Here is a 14,412-nt window from a genome sequence, read left to right on the forward strand (position 1 = left end):
ACCTCTATGCATGTATATATGTATGTATGTTCATTGCTACATTTTATCAAACAAACACATATTTAACAAACCCAAAAACATATAGCCTATACTATAAAACTGATATAACATGTTAAAAATGTATTAACATATTAAAATGTGACCATAACACATGCTACTCTCATGCATTCTTAGATTCACCTTCATGCCTAGCCTTCCTATTTAGCCCAATGGCCCACTTTATCTAGCACATCAGTATTTAGCCACCTTACAAGAAAAAAAATAAAAAATAAAATAAAAAATAGAAATATGCATTTTATTTGCTTTTTAATCCATCTTAACTATAGTAACAACTACTACAACTGCTGCTAATATTCGCTTACATTTAGCGAGCAAGCTTCTAAAATAGAATTGAAAATCTGAACGTCAAAATGCTTCCCAGCTAACAGAAAAAGTTCTCCTAACTTTGGCTAACGTTCTCTAAAGGTTCTCTTAAAGTTATCAAAAAACGTTCTTGCAGTAACGTTAGTAGAACGTTTTCTCAAGGTAATATGTCATTGATAAATGTTCTAAACACGTTAGCATAAAAACGTTTTGTTTTTTGTTTTGTTTTTTGCATTGTTAGTGGAACGTTTGAAAAACGTTATTAAAAATATGTCTTGACAATACAATTTGTGTATCCAATGACACAAAGACACATTCCAGTGGCCTTTTCCCCCTGGCATGAGAGAGAGCAAAAAGCTTTTTGATTAAAATTAAAATCTTAGAATGTACTTAAAAGTCAGAAGACAATTTATTTATTCTCAAACTGTTTTTCTGACAATAACAGTAAATGAGAAAATACACTAGAATGCACAGTGAATCCCAGCTAACAATTTTTGGTTCACAGAATGTTCCCTGAATGTTAGTTTTTGGTTCCCAATAATCTGAGCACAGACAGAAAATCTCATAGCCTTAGACTATAAAGGAGAAGGACCCAACCAGAACTCTGTAGCAATGGAATAAAAGCCACTTAGAGCAACCATATAGCAATGTCCTGGCAACCACCCACAACATCCCAGAATTGTGGTGGTGAGTTTTGTGCTGTCTGGCACCACTCTTGTAGAAATGAAAAGGTCTAGCGTATGATCATGTAGTAATACTGATTTATGCACTGCCGTTTAAACATTAAACATTAACATGCTGTTCTGAATAAAAACTTTTTATTCATCAAAGAATCCTGAAAAAGCTATCATGGGTTCCAAAAAACATGAAGCTGTTTCCAACATTAATAATAAATCAGCATATAAGAATGATTTCTGAAAGATCATGTGACACTGAAAATTGAGCTTTGCATCACAGAAATAAATTATATTTTACAGAATATTAAAATAGAAAGACGGTATTTTAAATTGCAATAATATTTCACAATTGTACTGTTTCTTTTTCTCTTTATCAAATAAATGCAGCCTTGATGAGCGGAAGAAACCTAAAAAAAAAAAAAATAATAATAAAAAATAAATCTTATTCATCCCAAACCGTTAAACAGCAGTGTCTATGTATTTTTATCTCAGCTTAGGGAGCCATTTCATTGGCATGATTTTTCTGTAATTTTGTACTGATAAAAGCTAAAGATGTTTATGTCTTTTCTTGTTTCCCTTTCTCCCAAAAAAGCAGAAATATGCTGCGCTTAGCGGTGATGTTTGCCTGAACAGCAGCGAGGAGTGTTTGAACACGGCTTTAATCTGGATCAGGGCTAATTATCCTCGCTCTCAGCCTGAGAGAAGTTCCTCATTATTACACACGATTGGTTCCCGACATGCTTTTATTAAGCAACAGAAAAGAAGCCGCACTCTCTCAGATTAGGTTAAAGCTCCAATTATGCCGTAAAATATTCAAATCTCGTCCTTCAGTGATTGAGGAGTTCACAGGCGGGTGAAAGAGATAGCTGCGCTTCCGCCCTACAATGAATAATGCTTTATTGACAGTGATGGTTATGAGAAATGACCCTGGCAGCTTTAAAGATAAAATAAAACAGTACTGATATGTGGCCTTCGGTTCAAGGAGGTGGTTTTGAGATGACTGAATATAAGCTGCATAGGCAGCATGTGCTCTTTTACATCATTGTGAGCCACCACACCGCGCCGTGATATTTGTGTGATCGATGGCTGCTGCGCTCATTCTAACATCGGCAGCTTATTTTCTAATGTCGCGAGTTGTCTAATTTGTTAGGATAAATGTTGCTAAATGAAATTAGAATTCCCTGGCCACTTCCTTGTTTGGCTCTATTGAATTATGACCGTGTGGTAATTGACTGAGATTGGAAGGGAAATCAAACAGCATCGTCTTTGCCCCGGGGAGGAAGAAGACAAGTAGGTTTAATATCAAAGTCTGGCCGCTTGTCTTTCTGCGGTTAGTTTGCCAATCATTGGTGAGGTCTCTCAGCGAAATGTGCCGCCACTCTCTTAGAGTGATTTAGTGCCAGCTGTGATATGCTTCTCTCTAAAGCAGAGATCATATTTACTGATCTGAGCCTGAGACAATAGATCGCCTGCCCAGCGTCCACGCAGAGCCTCTCGCTGCCTGCGGCTTTCGGTCCTCACTCTACAGAGCGGAGCGCAGGAAACCATTCTCTTTGATGAATAAGGCCGGTGACAGAATCGAACCCGGGGCCAGTGTGAATGAACCCTAGTATTTCTTTTTGGGATATCTCAGAACTGACAGAACGCGATACTTTTAAACAGCGTATCGTTTTTCAAATGCATTTATAATGCTGGTTTATTTGCAGTTTAATATGGCATGTGGTCACCCTTCTGATTACATTTTAGGTTGAATCTTACCTGCCAAAATCAAAAGGAAAAAAATGAAGCCTGTGAGGACAATTAGGCAAAAAAATATTCATATAAATATTTAAATATATATATTTTTAAAAATGACCAGAAATTCTGTTCAAATGCTTCAAATATATTTGCACAAATATATTTTCTACAAAAATATTACAAAAATTTACTTTTTATATAATTTCAATCACATTTCAATCCAAGAAAATATATGCACGTTTGAAGAAAATGTTTGAACATATAAATCAACTGAATACAATTCAATTATAAAATAAGCTTGTAAAATAATATATAATAATATAAATAATAATAAAATAATCTAAAAAAAAAAATCCTTTAAAATAAGCATCATTCAAGCATTATTAATGTAGTTAGGTTCTCTTGGCTATTCCGTCCACATTTGCATGGAAATAAGATTGGAAATGGAAATGCAAACATCTACATGTATTTAAAAAAAAATCATTTAATTCACTATTAAAATTATATTTTGGTCAAAAAAAAAAAAAAAAAAAAAAAATTCCACATGAGACATTTCTCACCACAATTTTCCCTGCTCTAACAATTGTTAGTAATAATAACATTGCAAGTAATAAGTGTTCATATAGAATATGAGAACATTATGCCTATGTCTGTCTTTCTGTTGCTTTCTGTTACTGCTGTGTGAACATGGGCGGTCTGGTGTAGTAAGACTGCTGATCTGAAACAGATGGGCTGTTTAATGTAAACTCTTGGAAAACAAACACATTAGCATCAGCTGCTCTCAAAACAGACACTCCACACAGTCATGCCTCACTCATGTGTTACAAAACACGCCTTAGAGTATTTTAGGTGTGTGCCGTACTGCCACGTCTCAACCCAAGATGATACTGACAATCACAACCCGTAAACATGTATGTTTTCAAATGATGCCTGTTTAGACAAAGCTTATGTTTTAACTCTCTTCCTGTGTGTGTGTGTCGTCTGCAGAACTCCAGTGCGGATCACCGTGTGCGATTGGATCTGGGTCTCTGGGATAAGTTCAGTGAACTGGCCACTAAGTGCATTATTAAAATCGTGGAGTTTGCCAAACGAGTTCCTGGTTTCACTGGACTCACTATCGCCGATCAGATCACACTGCTCAAAGCTGCCTGCCTCGACATATTGGTATGTGCCTGTGTGTGTGCTTGACAAGCTGTTTCATTGTTTGTTATTTTTCAGCAGCTACAAGAGTATTCTGATAGTTTGATTTGAGTTCATTTATAGCAATAAACATGAACTTCTCTTTAATTAAATACACTGCCGTTCAAAAGTTAGGAATCAGTAAGGTTTTTAATAGTTTTTTTAAAGAAGTCTCTAATGGTCATCAAAATTCCGTTTATATGACCAAAAATACAGAACAAAAAATTATATTATAAAATATTATTGCAATTTAAAATAAGTTTTTTTTATTTTAATATACTTTAAAATATCATTTATTTCTGTGATGCAAAGCTGAATTTTCATCTGCCCTTACTTCTAGTCTTCAGTGTCTCCATGACACTTCAGAAATCATTCTGATATGCTGATTTACTATCCATGTTGGAAAAAGTTGTGCTGCTTAATATTTTTTTGGAGCCTTTCAAGATTCTTTGATGAATAAAAAGTTCAAAAGAACAGCATTTATTTAAAATAGAATTTTTCTAACAAAATAAGTCTTCACTATCACTTTTAATCAACACATCCGTGCTGAATAAATGTATTAATTTCTTTAGAAACGTAGAAAGGAAAAATGTACAGAGCCCAAATTTTGAACCACTGTGTACTGTTACAAAAGATTTCTATTTTAAATAAATGCTGTTCTTCTTAACGTTGTATTCATCAAAGAATATTAACCAAAAAGGTTCCAAAAAATATTAACCAGCACTGATAATAAATCAGCCTATTAGAATGATTTCTGAAGGATCATGTGACAATAAAGAGTAGTGATGCTGAAAATTCAGGAATAAATTATATTTTAAAGTATATTAAAGTAGAAAACCACTATTTTAAATTGCAATAATATTTCAGAGTATTACTTTTTTGGTATCAAATAAACAGCTATGACAAGCAGAAAAGTCTTCTTTAAAAAACATTAAAAATTGTACTGATTCCAAACTTTTGAACGGCAGTGCATATTATAGTAAAAATAAATAAATAACTAAAGTTATATAAAAAGCAAAAAGAAGAATGGGTAACAGGATTTAAAGTAACTGAGTTCCAGCTCTTATTTTAAGCTGTCACTCAGTAGGGGCTCCATTGTTTGAATGTTGTTTTAAATGTTAAGTGCTAAATTACTTATAAATTTTGCTGTAAATTAAAGTGTTTTTTTTTTTTTATAACTCTCGCAGCAGGTTTGAATGGGCAAATTTGATGAATACAGTAAACACCTGAAATTGAATGTTCTATTTATTTCCCCTGTCATTCTGGTGAACAGGCTTTTAAAATGTACTATTGTAAAGGTGGCAAACTGAATATGAACAGAACTTTTGTATCACGTGTATCATCTAATGCAGGGTTTCTCAAATACTAGACCTTTTTAGTCATAAGTAGTAATTTACTAATTAGAACCGTACATTTTCAATGCCTGGGACAACAGTGACCTCTATCGTCAAATCATGTTAATATCTTGGTCATAAGAGGCTGATGTCACACATTGACCTTTTTGTGCAGACTCTATTTACATAGCATGTCTGACTCAAAATGATGTTAAAAATCCATCCTTTTTTGAAAGACAGCACATAGTCACTTCAGAAGATCTATATTAAGTATAGTTTTGTTTGCTTAAACAAACTGTTAATTGACGTGGGCAATGGATGACTGCCGTTGAAAAAAATGTGAAAAAAAAAAAAGTTGACTGATCTATCCTCAAGTTAGAGTATGAACAGTTCTTGTGAAGAGTTTGTTGTCACTGGTTGTGTTTTAAGTTTAGTTTAAATGAATTAGACATGCCAGTCTGTGTGGCGACTGAATTGTTTTCCATTAGGTTCATTTATTAATGACTGGTACAGTTTAAGCTCAGGTCATTTGTTTCTCATAGGGTTTATTGATGCAGCATTTCAGTAGGTCAGTCACTGGCATCTATGGATTCACATCTGCTCAAGTTTTTCCTGTAATAACATGATGTAGAGTAGTATTTCAGCCTGAAGCTCTTGTTTTCTCAGTGAACTGCCGTGGTTTTCTTTAGAGTTCCAGACATTTCTTTGTTTGTTGTTTGTGTGAGAGCCGAGTTGTCTTTACTGCGGTAATGAGACAGGAGGAGAGCGGTTGACACTCTGCGAGGAGCAGATGATAGAGACAACAAGAAAGAAAAAGAGAGAACAGATAGACCTGCAGCAGAGTGAAAAGAGTGAAAGACCTTCATCTAACCCACACAATTAGTCTCCACATGTGTCATGGAAAGGATCTTCTTGATGCTTTGAAATATGAGTTTGATGTACAGTGAAATCATACTGCTCACATACACACTGCAGTTTTACAGTTCTCGTCTCTCATATCATTCACCATATCTTTATCTAACACAATACAACTACAAATCACTCCACTAATCATTTCAATTAAATATTTTATGTCCATATTTATTTATTTATTTAGCCACCCTTACGAAAAACAGTTTATATAAGTGCGCTATTAGTATACTTCTTTTAAACTAAAATAGGAATACAAATTCGATTTCACTTCCTGTCTCCGGAGGTACCTTCTTCTGATCAAATTTTGAAGGCAGCATATAGTATCTAAATATTTGTTTAGTTACCATCAAAACTCGTTCTATTTTGTTGTAGATCATTAAACCGTTACCTCACAAGCCTGTCCGAAATCAGTTTCATGAGATGCCTTCGTGCAAAAACGCTGTCATTGACTGATAAGGCAGTGAGGCAGCAAGTCAGCTGTCTAGGCTTTCGGACGCAGCCCATAAATATGTAAAACTGTGTAACGTTATGGAATAAAATGTTGACCCATAAAGAGGTTATAATGACTGTCAAGCTTTGGGGTGTTGATCAACTCCATCTACGCTTTGATTAACGTTACCATGAATAGTCTTTTTTTTTTAGCATTTAGTTCAAAATGTTTGTTTTTTTTATTAATGCAACAAAAGAATGCATGAAGCTAGAATCAAATGTTTTTGTTTACAAGCAGATACCCTGATCTTTCTTTTTTTGATGTTTTGTATGTTCAGATATTTATATAACAAAATATATACAAATTAATACCTAAATAGGGACATAGTAGTATACTTAAAGTATTATGTATAGTTCACTTAAAGAAAACTTACGAGTATACCTGCAGTATTAAACTAGTATTTTACTGAGACTATACTTCAAAGTGTACTAAGTATTTAATTAGTAAACTCGGTATACCTATAAGTTCACTTTTAGTATACTTGCAGTACAAACTAAAAACATAGATGTAAACTAGTTGTTTACTCAAAGTTTACTTCTGTTATACTTAAAGTATACTTAAAAGTATACTTTTATATACTAGAAAGTGGGCCAAGGAGTATTAAAATAGTACATTTAAAAGTATACTACTAGTACAATGATATTTATATACTTGCTACATAAAGTATACTTAACATAACATAACAAACAAATATGTTTCATAAATGAAGCCCTATATGTGGAAAGAGGGTAGCATTGGTCATAAATAACAATATTATTACTGTTTTTGGTGCATAAAACCCTGACTGACATTATAGGTGAACATCAATGAAAAACTTACATGGTATGACCTCTTTAAAGACAGTAAAGTCTTATACTTTGTCTGTCGGTCTGTCTTTCTCAAACACACACACCATTTCCAGCTCTAAAGGTCAGAGTGTGTGTCCTGTGATAGCAACTCACCGTTATGCTATATAGAGTTTGTGTTGAGGAGGAGGATCAAACGCGCCTCTGTGTGTGTGTGTGTGTGTGTGTGTGTTTGTGTGTGTAGCGTATAGAGAGAGCAGCCTGCTGTCAGCAGCAGTCATGTTTTATTCTGTTTCATCTTCTTGACAGTGCCGCCAATCACTGTCAGCAAGGCACAGTTTGTGATGTAGAGCAATGCGCACACACACACACACACACACACACACACACATACCTACACACCATTTTATTACTTTTATTATACATATACACACACAAAAGTAAATTGTATTGCTGAGATGTTGTTTCAGCTGAGGTGATTTAATAAAGTTCAAACTAATGCATCATATACACTAAGCATAATTTTTAGTAAGCAAATCAAGAAGTTATCCACTGCTTTTGACACGTAAACACTTTTTATATTTAGTAAACCTCACTAAAAATAGATTATTTTATGTTCTAAAATGTATGTAAATTAAGTAAACTAAATACAATTTGGATGTAAAAGTTCAAAGCATCTGCATTTTCATCTGCCTTTTTTTAATGCCCAGATTTCTTTGCAGTTAGCGATGTGGAAAGATAGTTGTTTAAATAGAATATAGAAAATACAATTAGACGTATGTCTTATTCATCAGTTAATTGAAGAAATATTCAACCAATTATGCCATAAATAGGTTGCATCCAAAAGTGGAAGCAATACAGATCTCTCATTTCCAACAGCACCAAACTGCATTGTGAAGAGTGTGTTAAACCTTGTGCTGCTGCTTCGGAAAGACTTCAAAATGGCAGATGTTTTCCTATTGTGTGCCTTATGAAAGGACAACAAAACATATACAGTGAATAGAGAGATGTATCGTTATTAGCATTCAGCCTAAAAATTCCACCAGCCATAGATCTCATTTGTGATTTTCATTTCTTGTCATTGATTTTCATCATAAACCTTTCTCTACATTCATGTCCATATATACATTTTCAGCTTTCTTAAGGTGATGCTCATCTTGGCTCAGTTTCCTCCAAATTATTTGGCAGTCATGTCACACAGAGAAGTGAAGCTGATCTATATTAGGCACTCTGATGTCACTGGTCCGTTGTTACAGTAATTTGATGCTTACTCTCTAGATACTGCGTATCTGCACACGTTACACCCCTGACCAGGACACAATGACGTTCTCTGATGGTCTCACGCTGAACCGCACACAGATGCACAACGCTGGCTTCGGCCCGCTGACAGACCTGGTGTTCACCTTCGCCAACCAGCTTCTGCCCATCGAGATGGACGACACGGAGACAGGACTGCTGTCCGCCATCTGCCTCATCTCCGGAGGTGGGCGGCACCTTCACACACACGCTAGAACAAAGGCGCACAGTGCCGTTTTTAAAACGTTTTATCTCACCACTAATAGTTCTCCTAAACAAAAGTTATTAGGTGAGAGTTTGCTTTTCACAAAACTCCTGAGAGTTACTTTTACTAAGGAATGGGGAGAAATCTTACGCTAAAAGAAAGGGTGGGGATGACCTGTTACTATGGATGATGTCATCAAGCTTACTAGCTTGTGATTGGCTGATAGGGGTTGGGTCTCTGTCAGTCATTTAATTTTAGAAATATTGTAGAATGAGATTTAAAAAAAATATTGCCATATTCAAATAAAAATGTTCAAATGTAGGCCATTTTTCATTCATTTATACAAGTATATATGTTCAGCTTCTTACTAGGGCTGTCAAACGATCAATCTTAATCGCATACAAAATAAAAGTTTGACTTAGCCTAATATATGTGTGTGTACTGTGTGTAATTATTATGTATATATAAACAGTGATGGGGAAAGTTACTTTTAAATGCATTACAATATTGCGTTACTCCCTAAAAAAGTAACTAATTACATTAGTTACTTTTAATGGAAAGTAATACGTTACTTTTGCATTACTTTTTAAATCTGGACAGGGCTTGCTTCTTGTTTTTAATATAAAAAGTTGTACTTTTAGCAAATGTAAAAGCCCTTTCCTACCAAAAATTGAACTGAATAAGCCTTAGGCTGAAGCAAAAATAAATTCACGTATCTACAGAAGAATGCAGGAAAAGAAAGTTCAACACTCTTCAGCAAAAAAAAAAAAAAAAAAAAAAAAAAATGAAGCACAAATTAACAACCTACAGTTAACTTACCTACAGTCATTTTTGCTTATTAGCATGGTTGAACTGGATCATTGAAGGTCAACAGCAAAAACATTGGTTAATAAAATGATATTAAATACATATAGGATTTGTGATATTTAACATATTTAATTATTGCAGGTTTGCGTCATATTCTGAGTTTGTATTTCAGTTTTTATTCATTTTGAGGAATATGTGAATCTGTTGTTTTTTTTTTAATGAGTAAATGCATGTTTAAATTTAGTCTAGAACTACAGTAACATCATGTTTACAAAGTGCTTATAACGCCTCTGCATTTACTCCCGATTTCTCTCAACATGGGGACAGGAGTCAATAAGTAGGAAAACAAAGTAACTGGAGTTGCTTATTTGAAAAAGTAACTCCGATGTTTTTTTGTAAATTAAAAAGTAATGCGTTACCCCCAGCACTGTATATAAATACAAACACATTCATGTATATATTTAAGAAATATTTACAAGTATATGTATTTATTATGATTTTTATATAATTTATATTACATACAAATAAAAATATTTTGTACATAATAATATATTTCTATTAAATATATACATTAATTTATGTGTAAATTACACAAAGTACACACACATATGTTAGGCAAACTAAAACTGTGCGAATAATTGTTTGACAGCCCTACTTCTTACTTGTCTGCATCTCATAAACAATTATCAGATATGCGTACTGTATAAGCAGCCTTTTAATTAACAGAGTTGAATAATCATGGCTGATAGTAAGAACAACTGTTACTCTTGCCCAGCTTGTGCATTAAAAGAAGAATATAATTAAAAGGAATTATTGTAAAATATATGTAATAATATTCTGCTTTCAGCAACTTGTAATGCACAGTGGTCACACAAACAGTTTATCAGAGCTGTGCACTTTTCATTTGCACAGTTTAGGCCTGGTTTCACAGACAGAGCTTAGCTTAAGCCAGGACTAGGCCTCAGTTAAATTAAGACATTATAGCAGCTTTAATAAATATGCCTTAGAAGAAAATGTTACAGGTGTGCATCTTGAGACAGAACAGTGGCACTGACATATTATAAGATTAGAGCAAGATATTTTTAGTTGAGACAGCTCAAATATGCATTTTAGTCTGGGACTAGCCTTATGCCTTGTCTGTGAAACCGGGCATTAATTCTCAATGAAACAGACTATGAGGATGCGTTCAGATCAGCGTGTGATTAACGCTCACCATGCCGGTGTTGGTACACATGCCAGAGGTTGCCAATCCCTGCGTTAGAGGGACTAGTACAATCGTCTGTCAGCTAGTTTGAGTGAAAAACACAAGTGACAATTAAAATGTACTAAAAGTACACAAAAGTTATTTTTTCTATTAAAAGGACTTTTTTTAAAAAATATTTTTGCTGCATTGGTTTTGGACTTTATGATGACACATTTTAGAATAGATGCAATCAATAGGGTCTGGCTGCAGACATGCACCTGCGTTTTCAAGACCTGCCCTGCGTCTCAGTGTTCATACTATCCATCCTAAATAGAATGTGAGATTACAATAAGTGTGTCCCAAAGCAAAGTATGCTGACAAGAGTATGCCAGAAGTCCCCGGATGGTCTACTATTTCAGGTCGATTTTTGAAGTGTGGATCTGTGCACACTCTAATGGCTAATATTGCCCACAATCCATTGCACTTTGGCAAAGGATTCAGTTCAGAACTACAAACACGAATAAAATGCGTTAAAAAAACTATAAACATGGCGGATATGTGTGATCAGCGGTTAGGTAGAGATGTTTAGAAAAAGGTGTTTGAGTTACTAATAATCAACATTTACCTGGTAAAAAAAAAATGTATTTAATGTTATCTGTGTTATATTTAATCTGCAACAGCAATGTGAACTTTTATAAACATCCGTTTGATCGTTAACTTTTAAATGCATCATTATGCAGAAAATATGCACAGAGTTTTCGGCATGAAAGACAGAGACTGGCAGAGCAACGTCCAACTTCTTTTCCCTCCAATACGGTAGGAAGCTCAATTATATTAAATGTGGAGTATGTTAACTGTGACCAGATGATTGATAAGCCAGTTTACTGTGACAGGGTAAAGACGCAGTTGTGTGACGTTACAGTTTGTCCCAAAGCTTGCTTACTCTTCTACTACACACTCAAAAATGTGTACTTTTTCTTCACCAAAAGAGTACATACTTTAAGGGCACAGTATAAGTAGGCAAATTGGGACGCAGCACTACACTCTCAGACACCTGCACTTCCGCAAGTGACGTCACTTGCAGTCTTTTTTATTATTATTATTTTATATATATATATATATATAGATATATATATATAAAATTTATTTTTTTTAATTTATTTATTATTTTTTTAACTGAATCTCTGAACATTTTACAACAGTAGCCAGGTGGTGAAGACAAGAAAAAAGAAACTAAAACCTGCAAATCCATGGCCACAGAACAGCAGAATATGAACGCAATGCACAAAGTCTCTGGTTAAGCGTTTTCCTCCAATAGAAAACCATTAACACGTAATATGGCTTAATGTATTAAGATGCAATTAAAAGATCAAATTCGATATACAGTTTATTAATATAATGTATATGTAGGCTATATAGTGTTTTCCTTCTTAAAATGTGGCATAATGTGGCATAACGGATTAAGATGATAAAGACTAAACTCAATATGCTCCTATTCATTATTAAAACAACTACAGACAAGCAGGTGAGCCCAGAATGAATGCAACGCCGAGTATATTCGCGTTTTCCCATATAGAATAATCTGTACAGCCCTTTTGTTTATATTGATTTTCTATAGGAGGAAAACATCTGTTTAACGCATTACGTTCTGGGCACGTCTGCTTGCCTATACAGAGTTGGTCCTTTTAATATCACATAATACCTTTCTTATGGTGCATTCATATCTGCTGGTATATCGTTTGACAACAGTAGGGTTTATATTGAATTTGGTCTTTATCATCTTAGTCCGTTTTGCCACATTAAGCGTTTGCTGGGCAAGTACAAAAGTGAAAGTTTGCGCATTCATGGCCATATGCTTGCCTTGAAGTACATTAAATTAATAAACTATATTACAAATGTTATCTTTTAATGGCACTTAATGTATCTTAATGCATTAAGCCATAGCAAGTGTTAATGGTTTTCTACGGGAGGAAAACGCTTAGCGAGAGACAATGAGCACATTGCATTCATATTCTGTTGTTCTGTGGCCACGGATTTACTGGTCTTCTCTTTATCTCCTACAGATGACTTGCAGGACCCTGTACGTTATGCTGTTAAAAGTAGTTTTGATCGTTTAACCACCACAGCATCTTGTCTCCATTGGCAACACGCACGATTTGTGTGGATTGCAAGCGATTGCGAGTGACATTGTAATTTAGTTTCTTTTTTCTTGTCTTCACCACCTGGCTACTGTTCTAAAATGTTGAGAGATTCAATTAAAAAAATAAATAAATAAATAAAAATAAAATAGACTGCAAGTGATGTCACTTCCAGAAATGCAGTTGTCTGAGAGTGCAGGTCTGAAAATGCAAGTGCATGTCTGCAGCCAGAGCCTTCTCGATGCAATAGCAAAAGTTTTAATTTTTGATGTCTTTGTTTTCAGAATACCCAGATAACCTACTACTTGGTTTGCAAAATGTGTTGAAAAATGCTGATTATTAAATGTGTTACATACTACATACTATTTCAAATACTAGCATTTGTGCAGAATGTAAACGCATCCAGCGACTTCAGTGCGAGTGATAACATTGCCCTCCGGTGGTTGTGGGAGATATTTCATCATTTATCGTTGCACATTTACAGGGTTCATATTCTGTTCAACAGCACTCTGAGGGATGGACTGTTTGTGGTATGTTATTAATTTATAATGGCTCTGATCATATGCTGCATCTCTCACTGTCTCTCTAGATCGCCAGGATTTGGAAGAGCCTTCAAAAGTGGACCAGCTCCAGGAACCCCTGCTAGAGGCTCTGAAAATCTATGTGAGAAAGCGCAGACCTAGTAAACCACACATGTTTCCCAAGACCCTCATGAAGATCACAGACCTGCGCAGTATCAGTGCTAAAGGTCAGCATGAATGCCGATTCTTCTGATTCTTCATATTTTTTTCACCAGGGTAACCCCTTTAATCAAACACACCTGAGCATGCCAATCAGTGTCTTCATGATCATGACAGTTAGGTAAGTTTGATCAGGGTTGGAGCTAAACTTTGCCAGAAAGAGGATCCCTGCTATAGATGAACACTGGGACATAGTAGAGAAACTTCAGGGTCTTCGAAGTACCATAATTGGCATAGGGCATTAGTGGACCAGCATCCCTCAAATCCCAAGATGTGTTTTATAAAATTTGGGTAAATGGCTTATTAAAATTGGGATAAATGGCTGATTCTTAATATGACCCCCATGTTGTGACAGTCTTGTAAGCAGTTATTTCTAACCCTAAAGCACTTTTTGATTTCATGTAGTTCCTTGCAATAAATCACTAATTAAAACCATTATATATATATATATATATATATATTGTCCAATTTATATTATCCAAAGTATTTTTGTGCATAGTTGACTTTGTTTTGCTAACATTTTTTTAAACCAGTATTAAAATATCACAGCAAAACAGGGTTGAACA

General features: G+C 34.6%; 2 protein-coding genes across 3 annotated transcripts in view; one reads left to right on the top strand and one right to left on the bottom strand.

Moving 5' to 3' along the window:
* LOC127182184 (retinoic acid receptor beta) overlaps positions 1-14,412 on the top strand; it is a 239,412-nt gene that overhangs the window by 222,903 nt on the left and 2,097 nt on the right. For both annotated transcript variants that reach the window (XM_051137332.1, XM_051137333.1), the window contains 3 exons: positions 3,765-3,941; positions 8,756-8,960; positions 13,696-13,854. In XM_051137332.1, the coding sequence (XP_050993289.1) occupies positions 3,765-3,941; positions 8,756-8,960; positions 13,696-13,854 (541 nt within the window). The remainder of the gene's footprint in view (positions 1-3,764; positions 3,942-8,755; positions 8,961-13,695; positions 13,855-14,412) is intronic.
* Positions 1-14,412, bottom strand: part of LOC127182187 (zinc-alpha-2-glycoprotein-like) — a 195,353-nt gene that overhangs the window by 70,247 nt on the left and 110,694 nt on the right. The window lies entirely within an intron of this gene.

The sequence above is a fragment of the Labeo rohita genome, chromosome 19, assembly GCF_022985175.1.
Source record: "Labeo rohita strain BAU-BD-2019 chromosome 19, IGBB_LRoh.1.0, whole genome shotgun sequence".
In the NCBI taxonomy this organism is placed as follows: domain Eukaryota; kingdom Metazoa; phylum Chordata; class Actinopteri; order Cypriniformes; family Cyprinidae; genus Labeo; species Labeo rohita.